Source organism: Lycorma delicatula, chromosome 5, assembly GCF_047948215.1.
Source record: "Lycorma delicatula isolate Av1 chromosome 5, ASM4794821v1, whole genome shotgun sequence".
In the NCBI taxonomy this organism is placed as follows: domain Eukaryota; kingdom Metazoa; phylum Arthropoda; class Insecta; order Hemiptera; family Fulgoridae; genus Lycorma; species Lycorma delicatula.
The window spans coordinates 124,634,835-124,662,224 of record NC_134459.1 but is presented as its reverse complement, the minus strand read 5'-3'; the positions used below and the strand labels follow the sequence as shown (position 1 = coordinate 124,662,224).

Below are 27,390 nucleotides of genomic sequence, written 5' to 3'. Positions count from 1 at the left end.
TGAATGATAATTGGTCGGTGGGGGTAGACACATGGAAACATTTATGTTCATCTAAGTTCAAGTGGATGGTATGTGTTTCCATAGTAACCAATCTTCCCACCAACTACTTTATGTTGGAAATGCTATCTTTTAATTAATAAAAATGTAGAATATAAGCTGTAAAGATTAAAAAAAAAAAAAAAAAAAAAAAAAAAACTCGAAAAATTCAGACATTTTCAGGGCAATGAACTAACTGTATAGGAGAAAACACTAATAATTATTAATATAAAAATTGATAGGTTTTTAAAATTGAGAAATGATTAAATTAATGACCTAATTTTAATTAACAGTCTACTATTCAATATTTGTTTTTTATAACATTTATTTTAAAGAATTAAAATAAACTCATATATATATATATAGACATATTTTTGTTTAATAAAAATATCCCTTCCTCAATAAAATAAAAAATTCTTGGATACATATAATTAATTGAATAAATAATAATAACCTATAGAGATAATTTAAAATGTGTTTACTGTACCAAAACAAATAGAATTACAGAAATACATACAGCCAATTTTTTTTAAATTAAAAAAAAATTAGGATTTTAACATAATAATATACTGTATGTCCAATAAATATAAATTAACATAGAAATCCCCTTAGATGCTGTTGAAAAGAATGAAAATATTAATTATCGTATTAACAAGCAAATGAAATAGATTAAAATATAAAAACAAAAACATTATGTACAGATGAAATTAAAACATAATGCCTTCAGCAGTACTTCATAACATATGAGTAAAATTATCTTATTTTTGTAGCGTATTGTAGTTGAATACACTGAGTATCGTATTAGATTTTAACAAATCTCAATCTGTTAGAGTCAACAGTTGGTTATTTTACAATGTCTATTAAAATAAAATATTTACATTGCAGAGAAAAATATTCTACATGTACTTATTTATATTTCTGTCTGAGATACAGTTCATTTTATTCATTATTTTGGATTGGTACTTTAACAGTTAACCATAATAATTTGATCACGGATTTCATTATCTAATGTAGTTTATATTTCCTCAGATACACATTGATTAACTTATTATGTAAAAATAAAATAATACTTTTTTTTATTAAATCATGAGGTACTCCAATAAGTTAACCTTTTAATAGAAAAAACTGAATTAAATTTAAAATAATATATTTATTCTGAAGATATAAGAATATTAATTAATATAAGAATATATTTATATCACACAAAATTTAACTTACTTGCCAACTTCATATAATTAAAGTTTCAAAGATGTTTTTACATTTGATAATTATTTACAAAAGTAATATACAACAGACAACGTAATAGGTAACAAAACTAAATATTTTTAAGTAGTTCCTAAATTTATTGGATTTAATTCTGTAATATCTAGTTTTTCTTCAGAACAGAAAGGAAGATATATTACCATATTGGCGATTCTTAACAGAATAAAAATGAGAACTTAAATAAAAGTTTTTCACAGATAACTATTTTTCTTTTTAAGATAAATATATTTTCATATTTCTTTGCAAAAAATCCTGGGAGGAAGAAACAATTTTAAGATTAACAAGAATGTAAAATTATTTTTCAACGGCATGCGATAATTTTTGAAAATCATGACAAATATCAAACTAGTTGGCAAGTATGAAAAACTGCAATCTACTGTTGATAAATATCAGTTATATTGTTATACATAAAAAATCTAAAACTTAGTAATAGTCAATGTTTATATGATGAGTAATAAAAATAGTAGCACAATAATTATGAAACAATCAAACTCATCGATATCAAGATTGTAGGTCTAGGTGAAAAGTATTGTTTTTAATCAGCCATTTTAAAGACTGTTTTTTAAGAGCAGCCCTAATTTATACTTTGAATTATTAAATAAAAGATTTAAAAAAAATTTAAATGGCCCTAGTGAATCTCAAAAATCCACAAATACTGAACAAGAATTGTATTGCTGTAAGAAGAGATTAGCACACATAATGATGGTATTGTTATTTGTTTCAAATATCAAATCTACAATGAACTACCTGAAAAGAAATACTCGTTCGAGCAAAATGACAACATAGAAGGTAATATTTCTTAAAAATATTTATTAAGGTCAATTTAATGATCGATATACTTTAGTAATTACATATTTTACTGCTACACCAGCTTTTGTGTTCGATTCCTAATGTTAGGAAATTGAAAAGAAAAACCTTGGATGTAAAAAAAAATATATACGAAAGAAAAGTGGAATTTGAACATCAACTGAATTCCTCCACTAACAGTTATCTTTACTTAGAAATACCAAATTAAACAGTACAACAGAGAAGCCAATAACTTATTAAAGAGTTGTATCAAAAATTAACTGCTGACACCAAGAATTACTACAATTCTAACGTTCACTACTGATTTTTAAATAAACTGATTTTTTACTTAATGAATAGATAATTTTAAAAGCACTTTTCATTTATAGAGAATATAATAATGCTAGGATGGTTTACTAGAACTATACTGTATGATTATTTGAAATTAAGAAGCATTCAAATGTTTGTGATACACTCATTAATTACATCAGAGTTTTCAGTAAAACCGAGTTCGACTGTTCGTATAACTAAACCTCAGTTAATGAAATAACCTTAGTAAATGAAATTTCAAAAACAATAGAATATATTTTTTATATTACTGTAATTTATTTATATATTTAAAAATATATATATATATATATATATTTATATTTTTAAAGTAAAGCTTAATATATTAACAAAACTGTAAAAATAAGTTATATAATTACACGAAAATAAACTTCAAATTTATTATATACAAATAAACAAAAGTAACAGTTGTTTCTGCAAAAAATAATTACGATAAGGCACATTAATATGATATTCATTTCTACTATAAAATGGTCTAGTATAAATTTAAACAATATAAAAGTAAAAAAATCCAAAAATGTAAAATTAAATATAGATTTCGAAATAAAATATAGCGTTGCTATACAAAACTAAATGATAAGTTTAATAACTCACCTCCTCGCATAATGCCAGCATACGCCGTGTACTCTCCAACGACTGTAACAGAAAATAAATTCCACGAAAATTAGGACAAAATTCTTTCGAAAATTACCTTACAATAATTAACTGTGATTTATGTTTTATAGCCTATTAAGTAAGTAATTATTTTTCACAAAAATTATTCCTAAAATAATTCAAGTAAACCCAATAAAGTTGCAAAGTAAAAACAAAAATAAAAATTAATATCTACGAATTTTATTCCGTTATTTTAATTTTAAAACGTGCCTATTGGATATGGGGTAAAATAAATTTTTATTCTAATCGATACGTAATAATCATACATCATACAAATTACGTCAGGTATGGGTACGCATTATAATCTAAAAAAGAAACTGCCCAGTATTTGCCTGGATGGGTTAAGAGAAACCGTGGTAAAACTTCGATCACATTGGCATCGTAATATAATAAAATAAAATAATATAATAATATATAATTGTAATAATACATAATAAAAATAATAATATAATTTAATTAAAATATATTAATGTCATTAAATTCCATGTTAATTATTATTTGAAACATTAACAACATATGAAATACAAAATATATCAAAATTCAGTAACCGCTAATTAAAATTATTTAAATACACGTTAGATGGGATGCAGAAAATTTGATTAACTAGTATTAATTAAAAGTTTATCGATATATTAATATTCTATTTTATTGAAGATGGCAATGGACGGGCAATAAGCCTTTCTTGTAAGCTCAACTATTTTGTTAAGTTAGATGAAAACAGTTCTACTATCTGGTTCGACAGAGGTAGATGCTATTTTTTAAGAATAAGTGACTATTCTTTTTAGGAAAGTTTGCACATTCATACGTTTAATAGTTCGCATAAGTGAACATTTTCAGTTTATCGTTCCCATGATTCATATTTATTGACGTCAAACAACCATCTGACAGTTCATTATTGTATCACGAAAACACGTTCTGATTTTTTGAGGTAACTACAAGAGGCGGTACACTTCAAACAGGAATATACGAAGTTAAAATGTATATTTAATAATGATGACTGGCTTAGCGTTTTATTAAGGCGGTTCTAAACAAAACGGTATAATTTATTTTTGTTGAAGACGAAATCAATTTCATTATCGAAAGAACGTTTGTGTTACCTAACACAAAACATCCGAAAATTTCACACAACGGGCAACCGAAGTAATACCGTTACTTATCTGCGAAACACAATTCAACAGCTACGGGCAACCGAAGTAATATCGTTAACTATTTGGGAAACACAATTCAACAGTTTTATCCACGTTTAAAGTTAGATGGTTATAATCCTCCCAGTGGATAATTTATTTTAATCGCTTGAGTAGAATTTTGAAATCCTATTAAACAATTATCTTCAGATATAGATACAGTTGTGTCATCTGCGAAGAGAATAATAATGATTGGTTCGAAGATTATGAGGCAGGTCATTCATTAATAATAAAAAAATTCTTATCTGGACACCACATGACTTCCTTGCACGTCTATTAAATTACATATACACATTTTCTTTAAATGAAAAGTACATAAAATTTTATTTCATTAATAATTTCTGATATTTTTTCCAAAAAAAAAAAAATTATTATTGAATTATTATTAATCGTAAAATCTTTTTACAACGAGAGGTTAATAATTATTAAAAATCAATATATTTAAATTAAAAAAAAAGTTAACAAAAAGAAAAAGATATGCCTTTCCTTGTACGACAAAATATTTCATTATTTAAACTTTTATTTGGCTACGACTCAGGAACCAACGAAATAAGTATCATTTATGATATATCGTTGAAAAGCTCTCATGAGGGCTTATATTATTGCAGTTAAAAAAAAACACCAAAATCCGATTTTTTTAGATTTTGGGCTTTGTTTAGATACTTTTGGTTCAATCGATTGCAATCAAAAGGGGAGGAGAACAACTAGATGTTACAACAGACCTAAATCCAGAATTACAACATTCTACAGTTAATCATTTTTGAGTTATGCGAAATATGTACATACGTATGTACAATCAGACATACCTTTGCATGTATGTGCGCAGGTCACGCAGAAACTAGTTAAAATGGATTTAGAGATGGTCAAAGTGGATATTTCCGTTGAAATCTGGAATCTCTGAATTCGCGATCACAATACTTCCTTTACTTCGTACAAGGAAATAAAAAGCAAGAGATGGAGGGCGCTTCATTGTGGCACTTTTCATGCTCCATCTCGAAGTGAATACCTACATTTTGCATATAGATTCTTATCTAAAAATGAAATCCCAAATAGCTGTTTACAGTCGATAAGTTATGACTTCAACAGATTGTTAGCGGCTCTTCTAACACATAACATCGCTTTTTTACTTGCTTGTACAAAGTAAAGGAAGTATTGTGATTTCTTTTTCCAGATTTCAACGGAAATGTCCACTTTGAATCCATTTTAATTAGTTTCGGCGTGACGTACGCACATACGCATCTCACCTAACAAAAAACCGATTAGTCGTAGGATGTTGAAATTTTGGATTTCGGACTGCTGTAACATCTAGTTGTGCACCTTCCCTTTTGACTGCAATCGACAAAACCAAAAGTGTCAAAAAAGCCCAAAATCCAAAACATTTGGATTTTGGACTTTTTCTTAACTGCCGTAACAAGACCTTATTGAGAGCTTTTCAACGGTATATCATAAGTGGTATTTATTTTCATTGGTTCCAGAGTTATAGCAAATAAAATTTTAATTAATGAAATATTTGGGTCTTAGGGAAAAGCACATCGGTTCGAATCAGACTTCACCTCCTTTTTTTTTAACTTTCTTTTTTTAATTGAAATATATTAATTTATTAATTAACCTCTCATTGTAAAAAAAAAATTACGATGAATTCAATAATAACAAGAAAAAAGAAGAAAAATATAAGAAGTTTTTAATGAAATAACTTCTGTGTTGCTAAGTCAATGCTATGTAAAATATTCTACCTTATTGGAAGAATTATTTAAAAATTTTTGGGTTTTATTTTTTATATTATTTTTGGGTTATATTTATAAGGAAAATCAAAATATTAATGTAATTTATGTTTTTTCGGAGATAAGAAATCAAAATTTGATGTTTTAAAATTAGGTTCAACCTCACCTACCGATGGAATACGTATAAATATTATTAAAATTCATCGTAATAATTATAAAATAATTATTTATTGAAAAAATTAAATTATTTATTTATTAGAAAACTGTCACTGTAGTTACGTAAAGTATTTAAGATAGGACTGATTTCAAAAGTAGATAAAGAATACAGTGTCTATTTTAAAAAAATATTCTTCCTGTAAATTTCAAACAAGGCTTTACCTTTTACCCATAACTGTTTTGTGACCCGAACTTAGTTGCTTTTATTGAAATTACAAAAAAAAACATTTTAAAAACAAACAAAAGATTTACATACAATACTCTTTTTTTATTCTCTAAGCGAAAAATTTGAATAGCATATTAAAACCATAATTATTTTGTCGTTTACGTACAGCTTTATGTTAATACTATACATTACTTGTGTATGAAAATTATTTTATTAACTTATAATAAATAAACACACTATGTTAAAGTTAAAATAATCACCTATTTAATAATGCACAATTCTTTTTCACCATTTTTTTCCTCGTTTAACCTCCGAGACCACCGTTAGGTAAGGCTTCAGAGGATGAGATGAATGATTTGTGGCGTGAGTGAAAATGCCATGCCTGACCGGGATTCGAACTCGGGACCTCCAGATAAAAAGCCGAGACGCTACCACTCGCCACGGAGGCCGGCTATTTTATTTCATCTGTTCTGATTTAATGTTTTTTTCTTCTTCAGCCCAGTTCCTACCACTGGGCTTTTTCAGTTCCACAAGTATGTTCAGATTGTATAGGCACTTTCTAAATTCATCTCTATTTGACAAATTTTCCTAGGTTAGAGTAAATTTTTGCATTTCTATTTTTATTTGTATGATGTAACTCTGCTGATCTTCGTATTTCCAAATTTTATCAAAAATTTGTTTGTTTATCCTAAAATTTTAATTTTCTTTTTCTTTTGTTTTCTAATGCACTGATATTTTGATAATTTTCTTTGCTTTATCTTAATTTATAAGTAAAGTACCCCTTAGTCTGTTTAGGTCCGTATATTTTTCTGAGGACTCTCCTTTTTATTTTTAATATTTTTTTCTAGATTGGTAAAGCCACATTGTTTCCATACCATAAAGAATAACAGGTTTAATTACTGTACTGTAGTGTCTAATTTTGGCATTGATGGACATTTTTTAGTTAAAATGTTTATAAACTGTTATTTTATTATTATTATTCTTTTTAACGATGTGACAGGGTTAATGACTTTGGAAGGTCATTAACGCAAAGTTAATGAAGGTTTGCCTATATAACGCAAAAAAATAAATAAATAAATAACTTACTTTTTAATTTCATATTTAGAGAAAGAAAAAATTATAATACACAAATTCAATCTTTGAGTTAAAATTAAATTATCCTTTGTTTTGAGCCAAAAAAATAATTACAAACACGTTAAGAACTCATAATGTTGTAGTAATTTCAACTTATTGAAATAAAAATTAGTTATTTTAAAAGAAATTCTTTATCTATCTGTGGAAATTGTTAAAATCTTTTTTTATCTTGATAACGCATCATTCAGAAAGAAATAATGCAAAATCAAAATTACTCATATTTTTGGCAGTTAAGAGATTCGATAGTTTTTTTAATGAGGGGGTTTATTTTTATAAAGATTTTTTCCATTGGTATTATTCTTTGATAAATCTAAAACTCGTTCATGTAACATTTCATGCAACTCACCTCTCTTTGAGATTTCGTTATATGACTTTTTCATAATTATAATCGAATCGGTAATCGCTAAAAATTCAGATTTCGTTACAACTATCCTTAGATGTTTGAAAATATTTAGACCAGCACAGATTTATTGATATTGATATATACATACACACTCATTCATACACATAGACGTTTTTACTGTATTTTAAACTCAGGGTATCTCATCTCAAAATACAAAAATCCAGATGTATCTTTCCCTAAAATAAGTCTTAACTTTCCATTTAGTTATTAGCATTTATTTTTTAAAAAATCAAGGCATTCCTACTTTTTTAATAGTTATATATTACTATTATTTGTTTTCATTGTGGAAAGGGGGTACTACCATCTCTTGCAGTTTGCAAAACAGAAATCTTCATTATATGCCTGTTTGGATTGTTAAATAGTGAAAACAAATTTTAATTCAAAACATTTGTTAAAATTATCTAACTATTAAAATTCTGCCGAATTCCATCCGCGTGGGTACTTTTATAAAAAAAAGAAAAAAAAAGGAAAAACGGGGACTAAAAAAAGAGAGAATTCGGAATTTGGCAATTCTCATTTTTGGTTTGATAGTGGCGATTCCAGCAATCGTCACTATCGATATATTTTTCTTATTTTAAATTCCGATAAATTGATTTGAATATGAACTTCAATAAATATTATTAAAAAAAAATATTCACTAATTTTTTTTTTTACTTGGTTGTGCAAAAATATCACAACACAAGGCTTTTTTTTTAATTTTCTATGAAACATTTAATAAAAGCGGAAGTAAAAATTAAATAATTACAAAAATTTATTAATTTTAAGACGAAACGAAGAAACAATTTTTACCACTGACCGTCATAAACAAAATCTTTCACTTACGTGTAAGAGTTTAATCCATATACAATATTTATTTATTTATTTATATAACTATTAAAAAAGTAGGAATGCCTTGATTTTTTAAAAAATAAATGCTAATCTGTAATTTTATTAATATAAGTTTTATTAATATAAGTTTTATAATATACCACAAGCAAAAATCAATTAATACAGTACATAACTAAATCGAAAGTTAAGACTTATTTTTGGGAAAGATACATCTGGATTTTTGTATTTTGAGATGAGATACCCTGAGTTTAAAATACAGTAAAAACGTTTATGTGTATGAATGAGTGTGTATGTATATATCAATATCAATAAATCTGTGCTGGTCTAAATATTTTCAAACATCTAAGGATAGTTGTAACGAAATCTGAATTTTTAGCGATTACCGATTCGATTATAATTATGAAAAAGTCATATAACGAAATCTCAAAGAGAGGTGAGTTGCATGAAATGTTACATGAACGAGTTTTAGATTTATCAAAGAATAATACCAATGGAAAAAATCTTTATAAAAATAAACCCCCTCATTAAAAAAACTATCGAATCTCTTAACTGCCAAAAATATGAGTAATTTTGATTTTGCATTATTTCTTTCTGAATGATGCGTTATCAAGATAAAAAAAGATTTTAACAATTTCCACAGATAGATAAAGAATTTCTTTTAAAATAACTAATTTTTATTTCAATAAGTTGAAATTACTACATTATGAGTTCTTAACGTGTTTGTAATTATTTTTTTGGCTCAAAACAAAGGATAATTTAATTTTAACTCAAAGATTGAATTTGTGTATTATAATTTTTTCTTTCTCTAAATATGAAATTAAAAAGTAAGTTATTTATTTATTTATTTTTTTGCGTTATATAGGCAAACCTTCATTAACTTTGCGTTAATGACCTTCCAAAGTCATTAACCCTGTCACATCGTTAAAAAGAATAATAATAATAAAATAACAGTTTATAAACATTTTAACTAAAAAATGACCATCAATGCCAAAATTAGACACTACAGTACAGTAATTAAACCTGTTATTCTTTATGGTATGGAAACAATGTGGCTTTACCAATCTAGAAAAAAATATTAAAAATAAAAAGGAGAGTCCTCAGAAAAATATACGGACCTAAAAAAGACTAAGGGGTACTTTACTTATAAATTAAGATCAAGCAAAGAAATTTATCAAAATATCAGTGCATTAGAAAACAAAAGAAAAGGAAAATATAAGTTTAGAATAAACAAACAAATTTTTGATAAAATTTGGAAATACGAAAATCAGCAGGGTTACAACATACAAAAAAAAATAGAAATGCAAAAATTCACTCTAACCTAGGAAAATTTTTCAAATAGAGATGAATTTAGAAAGTTCCTATACAATCTGAACATAATTGTGGAACTGAAAAAGCCCAGTGGTAGGAACTGGACTGAAGAAGAAAAAAAACATTAAATCAGAACAGATGAAAGAAATTCTGGAAAGAAAAACTAAGAAAAAAGATGTCATAAAAGTGATATTTCCGTGATCCTTTTGATGGTTTATTTAGAAAAAAAAAAAATAAATAAATGTTATCTTTAACTGATAGTCACATAGGCAAAAAATAAATTAATTTTAATGCCTAGTTTATCAGCGATTTTTATTATGTTTAACTATCCAAATCTTGAACAAACATAGTAATAATTTTATTTTTTATTCTTAAAACAAAAATCACATTAAAAATATGTCTATATGCAAATCAATTACTAAATAATAGGATTGTTTCAAAATAATTATTTAAGTCTTTTATACCAAGGATATATTTGGTTATGTTTGAAGAAAATTGAAAATCTTCAGAAATGTAAAGTAATTGTCATTTTAATTACAGCGGATGCTGTTCATAGAAATTAATTTAATGCTAATGAGGACTATATAATTTACTTAAATCAAATAATTATTTATTAAATATACCACAACAAAATCTAATATTACAGTAAACAAAATCATATAAATTGAATTTAAAAATGTAGCTAGCTCATGCAACAAGACGAAATTATATTGAGAGATAACAGGACAAGAATATTTATGAAATTACAACGGAATGAATAATAAGAGTAAAATGAATTTACTGGAGCATGCTTAGAATTATATATTTGAAATTACAGAACACTTCACTCCAGCAGTATAATACACAAGCCCACAAGTCAACATTTTAAGATAAATATTTAAGTATTTCATTTAGCATTCAGCCAAAGTTTATTGTCTTCTTATAAAAACAGTACGCACATTTCACTGAAATAAAAGAATGAAGAAACACTTAAGCTTTATATATATATATATATATATATATATATATATATATATATAAAATATAAAAATACTAAATTTCAATTCACGATTATGTTTTACAAATAAATGAAATACATTAAATATAAAGTAAACATTAAGTAAGTGTGTAAAGTTCTTACATATATATGTATAGACAAATAGGCTACACTAGACATAAAAATCAATTCATTAACAAGCTATAAAAATTTAATTATATTTCAGGATGAATGTTATGCTGCATGTAACAAGAATTAATTTAATTACATCCTTATTTAATCCGAAGTAAAGAAAGGTAGATCTTTGTATACCTATAAATGTATTTTATTAAAATGTTAATTGAAAAAAAAATAAATAAAAAATAAAGAACATTCATTGTATTATGTACACAAAAATAAATTTTAACGTCTTCTATTGCAAGTATTTTATTTATTAGCCGATCTAACTAAAATTTTGCAAGGAAAACAAAGCAAGTCACTTTTAAAATTGCATTTCTTTTATAATTATATATCTCATAAATAATTTACATGTTTTTGACGATTTTCTGTGTATTTAGACAATAATATGGAAATAAAACCATCTGAGCAGGCATCCGGCCCTTCACTGGAGAGGCTTAGAGTGGCGTCATCTGACGAAGAGGAGCATTCAGCCCCGGACCTAGAAGTACTGGTTTCTAGGCTTGAGGAGATTTCCCGGGGAATGTTACTGAATGTGGTCACGGCGTGAAGCGAGAAATTAAGAACATCAGTTGCGATCATGGTTCACTGACAACGGACCTCCTGGAGTTATAGAGAAATCTCCCCCACTTCCTGGGATTTCGACGGCAACCCAGAGTCGTACCGCGGACAGGTGTTGATCCGTGCCGTGGAGATTAAGGAGAAGTTAGAGGGAGATTTCTCAGACGAAGAACTCCTGGACTTAGTTGACGGACGTTGGTCTGCTGATGTGCTAGGGATTACTGAGAATTACAAAAAACCGTGGACTGACGCTGAAGAACAAGGTTTTCTGGTTGACCTATCGGATAAATCGAGTAAGGCTTTATTTAATTGGCGGCGGTTCCTTGGCCTCTTTTCTACTACGTGCGGGAAGGGTTAAGGGGGGCCAAGTAATCAGAGATAAAACGCAAAGTGAGGTTCTCCTTGATGAAAAGCCAGTTGTGTATTTCATCAGTTATTTACGATTCCAAAGAAGGCGATAGAATTGTTATGACTGATCTACTTCGGGCGTTCAGAAGTATCTTTCAAGAGGAAGGGTGTTTTGACCTATTTTTCATCTACTTGGTGGTAAGCTAGAGCATTCTGCCAGGAGGCTCCTGGCCTACTTGACGAAGGGCAGATAGAGACCTATCGGGTTTCATCTGCGGAAACAGGAGAAGCGTTCCGGGTGGAGAGTCCACCATGTAACTACAACGGAAGCGCAGACTAAGATGTTAGTTGTAAAGATGCTGATGCGAATGCCGATTAGTTTAAGGAAATGAAAGGCCGGGTGACGATCGATGAAGCAGTCGATGTACTGTCCTTATGTCGGAGAAATGATAATAAACTTAGAATAAGAGTAAAAGACACAAAGGCAGCTGAGAATTTTAAAACTGTGCTTCAAAACAAGGCGGAAGACTTTAAGGTAAGCATTTCATCTACAGCTGATCGGCAGACCGTAGTCCAGAAAAATGACTTCGATGCCACAACTGATGAGAAAACGATACGTGATTTTGTGGAAGTGGTCTTAGGCGGTGAGGAGTTTAAGGTGACGTCTATTCGCCCTGCATACGGTACTACACAGAAGGCGACTTTAATCATGTCACATAGGGCGGCTAGGATACTGACCGAACGCAGGGTGTGCATTGAATGGGTTCAGTGCAGAGCTACCGTTAGGGAAACGGAAGACCGCTGCTACAGATGCTGGCAGGTCGGCCACATGGCGTCCAAGTGCTCCGGCATCAACCCTTCGGACAGCTGCTTTAATTGCAGTAAAAAACGGTCACCGTAGGCAGCAGTGTAAGGAGAAAACTACCTGTGCCTTATGCGGGTTGAAGTATCAGAGAAATATTACAGAAGAATCAATGAAAAACCAGATAAGCAAGACAAATACATGACGTTGGATGTACGAGTCAATAAAGACGAGAGGAAGTAACCTTGCTGCGATAAGTACGAAGATATTAATCAGGGGCCTCAAAAGACACCTCCCGGGGCTGAGTTATGGTTAATTAGGAGTCCCGCCCCGGAGGTTTAATCAGTAGGGCGCAGGCACACATACGCACTATTTATAACATCCTGCGGAACCTGTTAGCGAGCCCAACACACTGCCCGTAAATGGGGTTCCTCCAACTCCGAAAAAAGTTACATAACCTTACAATATTTGATACCAGACTTGATGAGTTTTAAACAATTTTGATTTTTCGATTGAAAGAAAAGTCTCGGTTCATCATTTTATTTAATTTAAAATATCATATATACTGTCGTTCGTATTTTCTAAGCGAATCATTTGAAACCTACAAATGAAGCCGTTCTGACACCATTTCCCCTTAATAAAACATATTGACTTCCTTCTAGAATAGTCGGGTAAATTTATTTATTTGTCAAATTATAAACCCGTATTATAAAAGGAAATAATTTGTAATTTGACGATAGTCCGTTACTAAAATCATTTGTTCAGAGTGGGCTGAATACACCGGCAATCCATCAAACCTACTTTAATTAACAGAGATCTTTATTTATTTTAAACAAAACTCGTTCCAGTTGATTATTATTTTAGCTGTCATAAATGAAATATAATTTCAACCAAGTACATTTAATCTAAAATAAACATCAGGAAATTACAGTTTAGCTTAAAAATGTAAAGGTCTACGTAGCGTTAAATAATACAATTATAAATGATAAAACAATTATATTGACTTATTCAAAATCTGTGGTATTTCCTGCTTCTAATAAAAAAAAAAAGTTTGGATGCAATTACGATCTTAATATGAAAGTTGATTTCGATTTAAACGTAAACATTTTTTACTTAGTGACATTCAATAATGCAATTTTATCACAAGAATTTTATCCATAACAGTAATAATGAAACAATTTATTTGAATTTTTATCAATTCAGACGTACCGGTTCTTGTACTCTTTCAGCACATTATATGTATAAAACCTGCATAAGCCATTTTCAATGGTAGTTAGTACTGTATAAGGTCAAGATCCTTCAATTAACTGCGTTCTGGTTTTACTGCACGGCATTTTAGTGATACTTCAAACTTGCCGTCCCCTATAACGGGGTTTACGTTCTCATCTCTTAGAGGAAATCAAATGTGATGGTTTCATGCATTACAAATTAATTTTTTCTTCCTTTATTAATACAGTAAACATAGCATAATATAACTCTTATGGGAGGTTTTTAAATTTAAAAAAATAAAATAAAAAGTTATTAATCAGTTAAAATGACTTTTTAATCAGATTGTAAAAACTCAGATTTTTATTTAAATAAAATAAAAGTCATACTCATTCTAATAACATACATAACTTTTTTTTCTTTTAGATTTCCATGACTCCGTACTCAGTATAGAGCGGAAAATAAATTCTTCGATTAATAAAACCATTTTTCAATTAATAGCAATTTCAATAGTTTTTCCCTAAAAAAGTATAAATAAAGAGATGAAGGTCATAAAATAATTTCTTCACATTTTGACGCTTTATAGAAAGACCTGTTAAATTAATTTGGATCTTCACTAGCCTGCTTGTCCATTTCCTTTTTCATAATCAAAATACGTAAATCAGTTTACATTTTTTGACCTGAAATTGATTATTTCATAAGTAACTGATAAAGGAATTGTCACCGATTGTAATTCTTAAAATATTTGAAATTTAGAGAATTTAATATAAAAAAATTCTGATGTGGACACCACATAACTTCCTTGTACGCCTATTAAATTTAATATACACGTGTTTTTACAATCAAATGCTCATAATTATTTATAAATCAATAATTTTGATTAAAAAAAAAATGTTAAAAAAGAATGAAGTCGGATTCGAACCGATGTGCCTTTTCTTGTACAATTCATTTATATTTCATTAATTACATTTTTATTAGGCTATAACTCTGGAACCAACGAAAATAAGTACCACTTATTTCTATATCGTTGAAAAGCTCTCAATGAGAGCTTATTACTGCAGTTAAGAAAAAGTCCAAAATCCAAATCTTTTGGGATTTTGAGGTTTTTTGGACACTTTTTATTCATTCAACTGCAATCAAAAGGAGAGGTGTAAAACTAGATGTTATAACAGTCCTAAATCCAAAATTTCAACATTCTACGGCTAATCGTTTTTGAGTTATAGAGATACATATGTACATACGTCACGCCGAAACTAGTCAAAATGAATATTTCCATTGAAATCTGAACACCGAAATTTTTCGCGATCACAATACACTTTACTTCGTACAAGGAAATAAGAATCTAGAAAGTTAAAATTTTTTTTTTTTAATTAAAAGGAAAAAAAATAAACAGAATATTAATATAAGTTACATTTTACAATGAATGAAGTACCGTTTAAAAAGTAAAATAATACCTCAGTCGTACATCGTATTTCGTTTTTAAACAATACTTTGAATAAGTGCATAAAGGATTATTAAGAGGGAATTACTGAATTATATCAATTTTTATAGAAAGGAGGTTTTTATTACAATGCAAAAAATAAAAAATACATTTTTAATAGTTGACAAACATAAATAAAATGTTAACATAAACATAAATAAATTTCTAATAACAATACAAAAAGAATATTTTTCAATTTAATAACAGTTATTTCCAAGCACAAAAAGAAACAGAATACGTAAAATATGAAAACTTACAATCTATTGAAAAAAGAAAGGTTGTAAAATAATGCTCTGTTAAAAAAAAATATGCAATTAAATGTACATACATCCCCACCAATTTTTTAAAGAGTTTCTATATGTACTTGAATTTAATAAAACTGCATATTCATACATTTTTTATCTAGGTCAAGAATGTAAAACGTTATCAATAATTTAATTTTAGTAATAGATAAACGATTTTATAAGGTAGGAAAAATATTTGCAGTCTATCGGATAACTCTCTGCAGCTTAATTATTTAAATTGTAATGAAATCTATGATCACACACACACACACACACACACACACACACACACACACACACACACACACTCACACACTAGGTTTTGTAAATCTAACAAAAAATCAAAATTTATTAAATCTATGATATTACAAAGTAATTTATTTAAAAAAAAATTATAACAAAAATCCGAAATAAATGATTTCACCAGATAAATTATGAGTGTAATAACTTTCACATAAAATTTGTAAGCAGTATGTAGGAGTTCACTGAACGGAATAGTTTAATTCAAACAACAGAAACAACAGAAATCTGAAAATTTTGTTAATCACCAACTCACGAAGATACGAATAATACTGATCTAGAAATACGTGTAGTAAAGGGACTTTTACTCTATCCTAATATTTCTTGTAAGATTGTTGAATTAATAACTATATAAATATTTGTTGTTAATAAAAACTAATATTTTAGCAATTGTGTAACTATCCACTTTATTAAAAAATTGGAGGATCGTACCTCACTTTCAAATGAAATAAGTTTAAAAGAAGTGCAGCAAAAATCTGTATATGTATTTTAATAGGCGTACAAGGAAGTCATGTGGTGTCCACATCAGATTTTTTTTTATTTGTCGCTTTATTTTGAAAATAATTAATTCAGTATAGTAAGCAATCAGTATAGTTAGTATAGCATATAAGATATGGATGATTTTTAAAGTTGTACTGCCTTTTTCAGGTAGACAGTAGAATTATATTTTCAAATACATCCCAACCATTACAATAAGTAAATCAATTGTGTTTTAGTTTGTATATACAATGACATTTCACAACTAAGCGGTTCAAAAAACATCATTAATCAATTATTCATATATCTATGGAAAACATGAAATAAAAACCAACACTCGTAAAAGAAAGAAAAAACATAAAACCAAATTAAGCAATTATGATGATAAAATTGCAACAAAAAAAATAATAAAACGCTATATATTTGGATGGAATATTTAAATTCTGTTTATGTTATATTTGAGAAACACTGAATCGATTTTTAAATATTTCCATACTTTTCAGAATTACATAAAATTAATTTAAAAAAAAGGAAAAGAGGCAACCCGTGGGACAGACACAAAACGTTTTTATTTACTTTTAGAGCAGTATATATAAAAAATGAATTTCTATGTTAAAACTATAAAATGCTCGTTACATGAGTCCCAATTTGAATTATTCTTTAGCTGGAAAAAAACAATTTACAATTGCATTTAAGCTATTCTGTCTTTTTTTATTCATCTAAACCGGATACTCGTGTGAATAATTATTTCCCTTTGTTTAAAATTTTGCCTACGCAAAACTTTAGTTTTGTGATAATATTGTTTTATAATTAATTTCAAGAAATATTATTAAACTTGTTTTTTAGAGCATTAGGCGATCATTATAGTCAAATTAGTTAATTTATCTTATAATTGAAACACGAAGGATAGTATACTGTTGTTTTGCGTACTTCTAATTAAGCTTAAAAAAATATAGTTAAAAACCTAAACAATGTGTTTAAATATTTAATCTAATAGTCATATAAGAGATAAACATTAAATAAATTTTTTTCACAGAGACTGTACAAATAATTCTATTATTAATAAGTAATATTATTTTAATAGTCCTACAAAGAATTATAAAACAGATTTATGAGAGCGGATAGGAAAGAGAGGGTGGTTTTGAGGAGGAGAATTTTTAGGATTGTAGTAAACTACAAGATAAGTATTATGTACCTATTGTATATACATTTTTATGAATATTTTATTCCATCTTATAAATGTAATATTTAGAGTACATAAACTTCCCAAATATTCAATTACACAAATGTTAATTAATTGTACTGCACTTTTCCATACATAAATAAATAATCTTCATCAATAAAACTTATTACGATTAAAAACAAAATAAATCTCACCTCCAATTCCTTGGTCTCAAATGAAGACACCAGAAGGTTAACATTATCCATTTCGTTAGGCCTAATTTTTTTTTTTTTTTTTAATGATTCAATTTCATAAAAACGTGAAATACCATTTCAAATGAATATAATATTAAAATAAAAATGAATAACGATGTTTTACGTACCAGTAATCACTGAACATAATTATTTATTTTTTAAATGAAAATACATTATATATCTCACACAATAAGCCGAATTTTTAATTTCAATAAAAATACATTTATAAAAAAATGAAGAGAAATAGAATATTAAATTCTACATCATGAGAGGTGTAATATTAAAAACCTTTTAACAAAATAAAGTTAAATTATTATTTTACACTGTATTAGATTAGAAAAAATGAAATACAGAAAATTAAAATATATTCCTACATATCTTACAATAGAAATGTCATATTTTAAATTTCTAAATTGTATTTTCATACACGATTACAGATATTATAAGAAGCGTATTAGTCTTAATCACAAAAAATTACTCAATAATACACAATTATAAAAAAAAAATATATATATATTTTATCTTTTATTAACGGAAATTACAAACTGCTTTGACAGTATCAAATACTATAAATGCACTGATTACATTATTATATTTTTTTAATAGTACACTAATTAATAAAACAGATTTTTAATTAATTACGTCAATGGAATGGATTAATAAAATTACGTAGGACCGGTACGAAACAGGTTCAAGTAAGCACGTAACAACACCACCTACCGATAAAGACTGTTAACGACATAACGATATAATGTGGAAGATGAAGTTTTTAAGACGAGTGAAAGATCTGGTGTGGTCGAATATCATTCAACAAGCATTTGAAGGGGGCGTCGGACAGTGTGTAGGGGGGACTCGTCGCCAGGCAACAGGGCACACAGTACCCCTCCCGTCACCCGACCGTCATCCGCCCACCGGCAATGTATCGTGAACCCTATATCGCCCTTATTCAAACAGGTAGCACTTGTCACCTTACACAAGACCTTTTTCTATAGAAAAGATAAATTGGTTTTCGAAACCGTAATCTTAAAACAAAACAAGATTTTACGGAGCCATAATATTAAAACTTTAGATAGGAAAATTATTCCTTTAATACCTCATAGTAATAATTTATAGAGTATAAAAAAAAATTCATAAATAATTTTAAATCAAAATTTAATTAAAATTTTATCTTTTTTTAACATTGTCTTTGGTAGTAAAAATTACGAGTATTTCAACTTTCACACGTTTTAAAGGTTTTTAAATATTTTTCATTATAAAAACAAAAATATCAACAGATTAAAAATATGTTATTTTAATTAGTATGGCAATATAAGACCCACCGGGTTGGTCTAGTGGTTAACGCATCTTCCCAAATCAGCTGATTTGGAAAGTCGAGAGTTACAGCGTTCAAGTCCTAGTAAAGCCAGTTATTTTTATACGGATTTGAATACTAGATCGTGGATACCGGTGTTCTTTGGTGGTTGGGTTTCAATTAACCACACATCTCAGGAATGGTCGAACTGAGAATGTACAAGACTACACTTCATTTACACTCATACATATCATCCTCATTCATCCTCTGAAGAATTATCTAAACGGTAGTTACCAGAGGCTAAACAGGCAAAGAAAGAAAGTATGGCAATATAAGTCTAAAATAACAAACAAAAAAAAAAAACAAAACACGATGAATCATACAGAAAAATCAGACATACAACATTGATTAACAGGAAAGTACACTAATTAAAACCGTATAAAAAAGAAGATTAATTTACAACAAAAACATAACAAAAAAACTTAGTAATAAAATAAACAGGCGAGGCCGAATAAATTAAAGAATTTAAGCGGATAAAAGTAGAATAAGAAATAAACAGTGACATCATTAATCACTAGGTGACAGCACCTTTTAACTCTTGCTTCTATTATTAAACAGCCTTTTTTTAAACAACCAAATGATTACCTGTAATATTACGCAACATTCCCTTCATGACTGAACTATAGAAGTCAAGAAAATAGTTCTACTGTAATACAAATTTTCGACGAGTGCCACTCTATTTTTTAAATCTTATACCATTGAGCAAGTGCGAGCGAAGGTACAACATTCTAGAAAAACATATTTTTAACCATTATTTTAATATAATTTAAGTATGCAATACAAGAAATATCAAATTATAAAGAACCTTTTATTCTACGGGATAACACATGTTTTTTTTTCAGTTTAAAATATTTCCTTGGAACCCAAAACTGTCAACACTTTTGGCTGAGGGATTATTTACTTTTCATTCACCGGAACGAACGTCAGCTTACATAAAGTTAGACAAAGCTAAATACTATTTATTATTTTTTACGAAAAGAAATATTCCCAAAGGTTGGGACATATGAAAATAGTATGCGATGAATACAAACACCGTAATAATGACTGTTTATAAGGTGACGTAATTGCGAACAAGAAACAAGGGGAAGGTAATCAACTTTGACATACCAAGTTTAGAGATTTCAAGCTCGCCAAGAATACACGTACAATGTTCAAACAGAAATCGGTTATACCTAAAATAACTATCATTTACAGAAAGATACGATTGCAGAGTGTGTACGCATGATACTAATATAGATGATTTTCATGGGTGGGAGAAAATAATTTATTGTTATTCAGAAAATAAACCGCTTAAAAAAAAGGTCATACATTAGGTGGAACACCATATAAATGCAATATTTGTCTAAGGAAAGAAAAAACTTTGCAGGTAGTTACAAAATCAGGCCTAATCCCCATTATAACGATCATGATTCGTCTATTAATAACTTCTTAAAGGGCAACCGGTGCCACGTATCTCGGTAATGTTATTTTTTCTAACTTTAAGACCCATTATCTCAGGACACAATAGCAATTCAGCAGTGAAATTTTGCACAGTTGTTTTATGGTCTTTCTTTTAGCTATTAAGTTTTTTTTTCATACTTTTACTACTAATATTTTTCATTTACAATTTTTATTCAATCTTCCTACTTTTGAAGCTGATTTTTTGCACAAAAAGTTATGTAACTTAGAAAATATAGATCATTAAGTCTTAAAAACTCAGTAGTTGTGTCTTACATATACAAACACAGTGTAAAAAGTTCATTTTCCTACTTTAAGCGGTCCATGAAATAACGGGTCTTACAGTTAAAAAATATGTAATTTTCGGAAAACGATTAAAAATTTCACTTACCGCAGGTCAATGCATCCCAGCACTACATTCTGCATTGTCTGGGTCTTCTTCATCATCCTATTTATATTCTTGTAGAGTACTTTTACTGTATCTCTTAGTTTTGTGTAAATAAACTATTTTTCCTTATAAGCACCTTTTATTCGATAACAGTCCATTGTTTTAAACGCGCACAATATGTTTTCACCTGGTTCCATTCCAAACTTTTGAATAACACGTCCTGCATTCCATCATTTTATGTTAGGGCAGCATCATAAGCACCACAATATAAAGCTTTCAACTCAACACGTTTTGATACTCTGGACCGTAAAACACTGTTAACATTAATTGAGGTTCTGCGTGAGACCATACAAATATTTTATTAGAAGAGTAATATCAGCAAGACTGAAAAATTTATTTATTTAAATTTATTTAGGTGATTTATGTGAATATTGTTTTTTATTTATTTAGCTAGGTGGTTATATTTACATCACGTATTTTCATTATTCAGACAAAGTCCATGTGAAGGGTTTTCATCTGTCGTGATTTTATGAAAATGGTAAATAGCCCATATTGCACGCTTCATGTCTTCTACACTATGTGTATTTTTTCTTATAGTAACACCATAGTAGCCCTGAATTTCACTGATAAGTTTATCTGTCAGTCGACTCTTTCCTGAAATTTTTTTACAGTCAAACAACATTTTTCAAGTATCCACGGAGTTTTCGCAATCGCGAGCCCATCCGCTTATGACCGATACATTCTAGCTCCTTTATTTAATTTATTGTTCTGTAAGGTGCCATCTCTTTCACTTTTTCAAACCCTTTGCTATCCCCATCTCCCAAATATGTTGTGTATTTTAGTCCAAATTGAGGAATTGAACGCTTAAATATGGCTAAAGCAACTGCTGATTTCACTCCACTGCTGACATCTGAGCAATTTTACAACAGTTACCACCCTTTTCCAAATGATTTTTCTTTTTTGTAGGGTTTCTTTTTCATATCTACAAATCTGGCAATACTTACTAAGAATTTCTATATCAACGATCTTACTAGTTGCAAGCGAAATTGCAGAGACAACACCATTCTGGCGTTTGTTGCCACGTCGCTGCCATGTTCTATTAAGGGCAACAGTTAGATTTTGAAATAACTAAAACGATACGAGTACAATGCAGTGATAAATTACAAAATTTTCCTATATAAACGCTAAATTTCCCTTTCATAATAACTAGACAGTGCAAATAAAAAACAGATAATCTTTAGAACAAATTCTAATGTCGGATTTTCTGGTGAGTAATGCTTAAAAAAAAATCAATTTTGCCACTGAAAGTATTTTTTTCCTTTTGATTACTTCACTGTCTTATACGCATAAAATAACGTTTAAAATAAAACAAAAATGAAAAAAAAAATCGAATTTTTAAAGAACCAAGGTACCGGGTACCCTTAAAATCATTTTAGAGAATAGTACTGCGTATATATATATTTTTCCAATGAAAGTTTTACGTAAATCTACTAATAAAAAATACGAGAATGAGTTTAAAAATATCGAGCACTCCTACATCCTACATTATAGTTTCCAATGACATTTTATGAAGTATGTGACTGTTTTTTTATTTTTTCCTCACGTGAATGGAGCTAATACTTGTAGTTTAAATTAATAAAGGAAATAAATACTTATAATTAATAAACAAATACTTGTAACATAAAATATGTAATACTTATAGTTTGTTCTGACTGAATGAAGTTTACATTCTTTAATTATAATTGTTTTGGATGAGTTAAGCTAAAGATTTGTTTTTGTAAGGTGAAATGGAAAGATAAAGTTTAACACAATAACAGCACTAACTTTCAATAGCGTCCAACTTTCAAAAGTTTATATTATTATTATTACGGGATCGTTTTCATTACTGTCGTTTTAATTACTTTTATAAATTAAATAATATTTATTTACAAGTAATTAAGGCAAAACTTTCAAATAAAAATATTTAGATTAAAAAGCAAATAATAATAAAAATGCCGCTAAAGAGTACAGTTATTCATAATAATTAATACAGTAGTGGAACTTCAATATGAAAACATACCCCCAATGAAAAAGATAAAAAAGTAAATATACATAAAGAGTATACCAAACGGCTAATAAATTCTACATCCTACGCATAAAGTTACGAATGATGGATGAAACATGAAGAACATAAAGAAGAAATAAAAAAAACCAGCAGAGGACATTTTAAGAGAGATCAATAAACGGTGAACATAAACTTGGAAATGAGGCGGAATTTTTAAAGTTATTTGTCTCGAGTACAGTAACTCATGACGCTAAACCAACTATCTTAAAGTCAAAAATGAAAGGAAAAGACTTACCTAAATGCTACATTTTTATAAAACAATACTAGAGATTTATGGAGTACAAAATTAACAAGGTCGCTGAGAAGTCCAGTTTAAAAAGAATATCTTTTTAACGAAGCTAAAATTGATTTTTTACCTTTTTATATTAATCTATCCATTAATCGATTTTATTTCATAAAAAAAAATTTGCGGACAAGGTAGAAAATTGTAAAACTAAAAAAAAAATCTTGTAATTTCCAATTTTATACACTGGAAATAAATGTACCAAAAACATTCTTTTTTAACAAAATACATAAAAACCTAGATGAATACGAAATTTGCAGAACAGGATAAAAAATCTGATGTGGACACCACATGACTTCCTTGTACGCCTATTAAATTACAGATATACATTTCTAAAAGTATATACAACAATTTTCTTTCATTAATAACTTCTGATATTTTTAAATTTTTTTCTTATTATTACTGAATTATTATTTATCGTAATTTTTTTACAATCAGAAGTTAATTATTAATAAATCAATATATTTAAATTAAAAAAAAAGTTAAAAAAAGAGAAAGTCTGATTCGAACCGATGTACCTTTTCCTTGTAAGATCCAAATATTTAATTAATTAAAATTTTATTTGGCTATAACTCTGGAACCAATGAAAATAAGTACCACTTATTTGAAAAGCTCTCAATGAGGACTTATTACTGCAATTAAGAAAAATCCAAAATCCATCTTTTTTTTGGATTTTGGGCTTTTTTTGACACTTTTGGTTCACTCTATTGCAATCAAAAGGGGAGGTGCACAACTAGATGTTACAACAGTTCTAAACCCAAAATTCCAACATCCTACGGCTAATTGTTTTGGAGTTATGCAAGATATATACGCACATACGTAGACGTAACCTCGAAACTAGTCAAAATAGGTATTTCTGTTAAAAATCTTAAAAACGAAATTTTTCGCGATCACAACACTTTCTTTACTTGTACAAACAAGTAAAAACCAATACCTACGAAATTTAAAGGAAATAAATAATATTATCGCATATACCAATCTTATCAGGACGAAACATTTTTTTTCCTACTTTTCGGGCTCAGGGCGCAATAATATGGGATATTGTTAATTGATAATTAATGAAAATGAAGTCCTTTTAAGAGGTGAAAAGTATCTGTCAAAAAGCTGTGGCGAAACCTTTCAACCGGAAGGTCCCGGCCGAATCCCGCGACCTTCCGGGATGGCATTTTTCACTGTCTATAAAATTTTCATTTTATATTATCACAAGCTACGAGCTTATGTGATGATTTAATAGGGAAAATCCAGCAGTTAATTTACTAAGGCTTATGGAATTAAACACAGCTGACCAAGGTTCTGTATTTGCAACAGCTGACCATTCATGAACGATAATACTAAAACCGTCTAAAAATAAGCAATAAAAAGAAAAAAACTCTAAAAATCACAAACACAAATATTCTACATAAAAATAAATACTTTTGCCGTAAAAATCCATATATTATAATAATGCTGTAGAAAAACATTTCAAGACCTAACTGAGATCAAAGGCATCTATTTCTGAAGTTCGTAGAAAACATACCGCAAAAAACTTGTAAAAAATGTATAATTATGGTTTATTAAAATCAACAAAATTAAAATTTATTAAAATTTAAAATTGTTATCTTCAATGAAAGAATTGATATCAGTGGTTAAATTTTCATAAACGTCTTTAATATATTTTTTAAGATAAATAATTTTAAAAGTTATAAATTTAATAAGGTAGTCGATCCAATCTTTCCTTAATTAAAAAAGGTAAATCGTTAGGAGTCGAAGTTTGAAAATTTCAAAACAGAATACAACAGAAATACTGTATTTGTAAAAGCATACTTAAATATTTGGTAAAAAAACTTTAAATGCGTTTAAAGTATTAACAACGACTTGGTAATTGTGTTAACCATGCATCTATTTATTGCAATTTAAATTTTTACGTTATTTTATTCATAAGTATTTACAACGAAAGTGAATTTTAAACCTAACAAGTTTACGTACCATATCAGCAACATCAATTTATTTTTAGATTAATCAATGAATAGTTAATATTCTGAACTACTTCACAATTCATGTGATTGTTACAAAAGTGAAAAAAAGCATAAAAATTGTTAGTTTATGAAAAAGAATGTTTATTTAAAATGCAAAATAAAAAAAATAAGAATTTTTCAGAAATCAAAACAACATTAGTGTTACGTGGCTGAAAAAACGCATAAATTCATTATTACAAATAACGTTAAGTGGCTGGTTCAACAAGCATCAAAAAGAGTGTTTAATATAATTAGCATCTGATAAAAAAAATATATCAATTTTCTCACACTATTTTTTCCTCTTATCTTTCGATAAAAATTTCTGCTTATTTTATTATTATAATTTTTATTTTAATTATTTATTACTTATTAAAAAAAATAGGTTCCGATATTAAAAAAAAGTCCTACATTATACAAAAAATATCCTGCTACATTTGATTCGCATATTGGAACTTTAATTTATAATAAATAATTTAATGTTGGTTGATGGCTTACGCTTAACTACAATCTGTGCAGCGAATTTAAATCTGATTAAACTGAATATTTCAATGCCGAGGAGAGATCTCATATATTCGAGTGAAAATGCCTTTTTTAATATTATATACAAGATCTATTAAAGAATTAGTAGAAATATTTTATCCAGAGGTAAACAACGCCAGTGAAGTAAACGTTTTTAAGAAAAAGTATACTCCGTTTAAAATAAACACGGGTGATGTACACGTTAAAATTTAAAAATCGTCAATAAAAATTATAATAATAAAAATAGAAAGTAAAAATATAACCATTTAATCCTAGAACCTATCTTAGCGCTATGCTAATTTAAATATTTACTAAATGATTAGAAATAGGAAAAAAGAGGGAAATGAATTGTAATGGCAATTTTTTTCGTGAGCAAGAACTGTACTATACTACATAAATTTAGCAAAAATTAGTTACTTTTCTTTATTGTCTGGCAAAGTTGAATTCCTTACGGTTACGAACAAGTTTGCTAACCAAAAAAACATTTAGTACATCCGACATCGTCTGTCATTTATTGAAATCTTTATCTTCCCTTACAGTTGTAATTTTCCACACTTCCTTCTAATAGTACATTAACTTGACACGTTGAAAACTTGTTCCACCAATCTAGTTATTTGAACAAGATAATATTAAAACTTCTCTCTTATCCAATTTGTCAAAGACCTTCTCATTTCAAACTTTGTTAACCCATCTTTTTATAATATTCTACAGTAACATAGATTTTAATAAACCTATCTACGTTTCTGTATTTCGTCACCGTAAGACATGACACTTCATTCAATTTCAAGATTTTCTTAATCAAATTTTAATTTTTTTTTTTGATTGTTGGTTGTATCTTTTCTAGTAGACAATCTTTTTTGTGCTAGTTTTTACTTCCTTGTACAAAGTAAAGGAAGTATTATCGCGAAAAATTTCGATTTTTACATTTCAACGGAAATATCCATTTTGACCATCCCTGAATCCATTTACGTATGTATGTACTTAGGTACGTATTTATCTCGCTAACTCAAAAAAGATTAGCCGTAGGATGTTGAAATGTTAGATTAAGGATTGTTGTAACATTTAGTTGTGCATCTTCCCTTTTGATTGCAATCGAGCGAACCAAAACAGCCCAAAATTAATATTGGATATTGAGCATTCCTTAACTGCAGTAATAAGCCCTCATTGAGGGCTCTTCAACGACGTATCGTAACTGGTACTTATATTGATTGGTTCCAGAGTTATAGCCAAATGAATTTTG

The 27,390-nt window shown here is 28.1% G+C and overlaps 1 protein-coding gene across 4 annotated transcripts in view; it reads right to left on the bottom strand.

The window, feature by feature from the left end:
* Positions 1–27,390, bottom strand: part of Snap25 (Synaptosomal-associated protein 25kDa) — a 372,827-nt gene that overhangs the window by 57,243 nt on the left and 288,194 nt on the right. For all 4 annotated transcript variants that reach the window (XM_075365355.1, XM_075365356.1, XM_075365353.1 and 1 more), the window contains one exon: positions 3,028–3,069. In XM_075365355.1, coding sequence (XP_075221470.1) covers positions 3,028–3,069 — 42 coding nt within the window. The remainder of the gene's footprint in view (positions 1–3,027; positions 3,070–27,390) is intronic.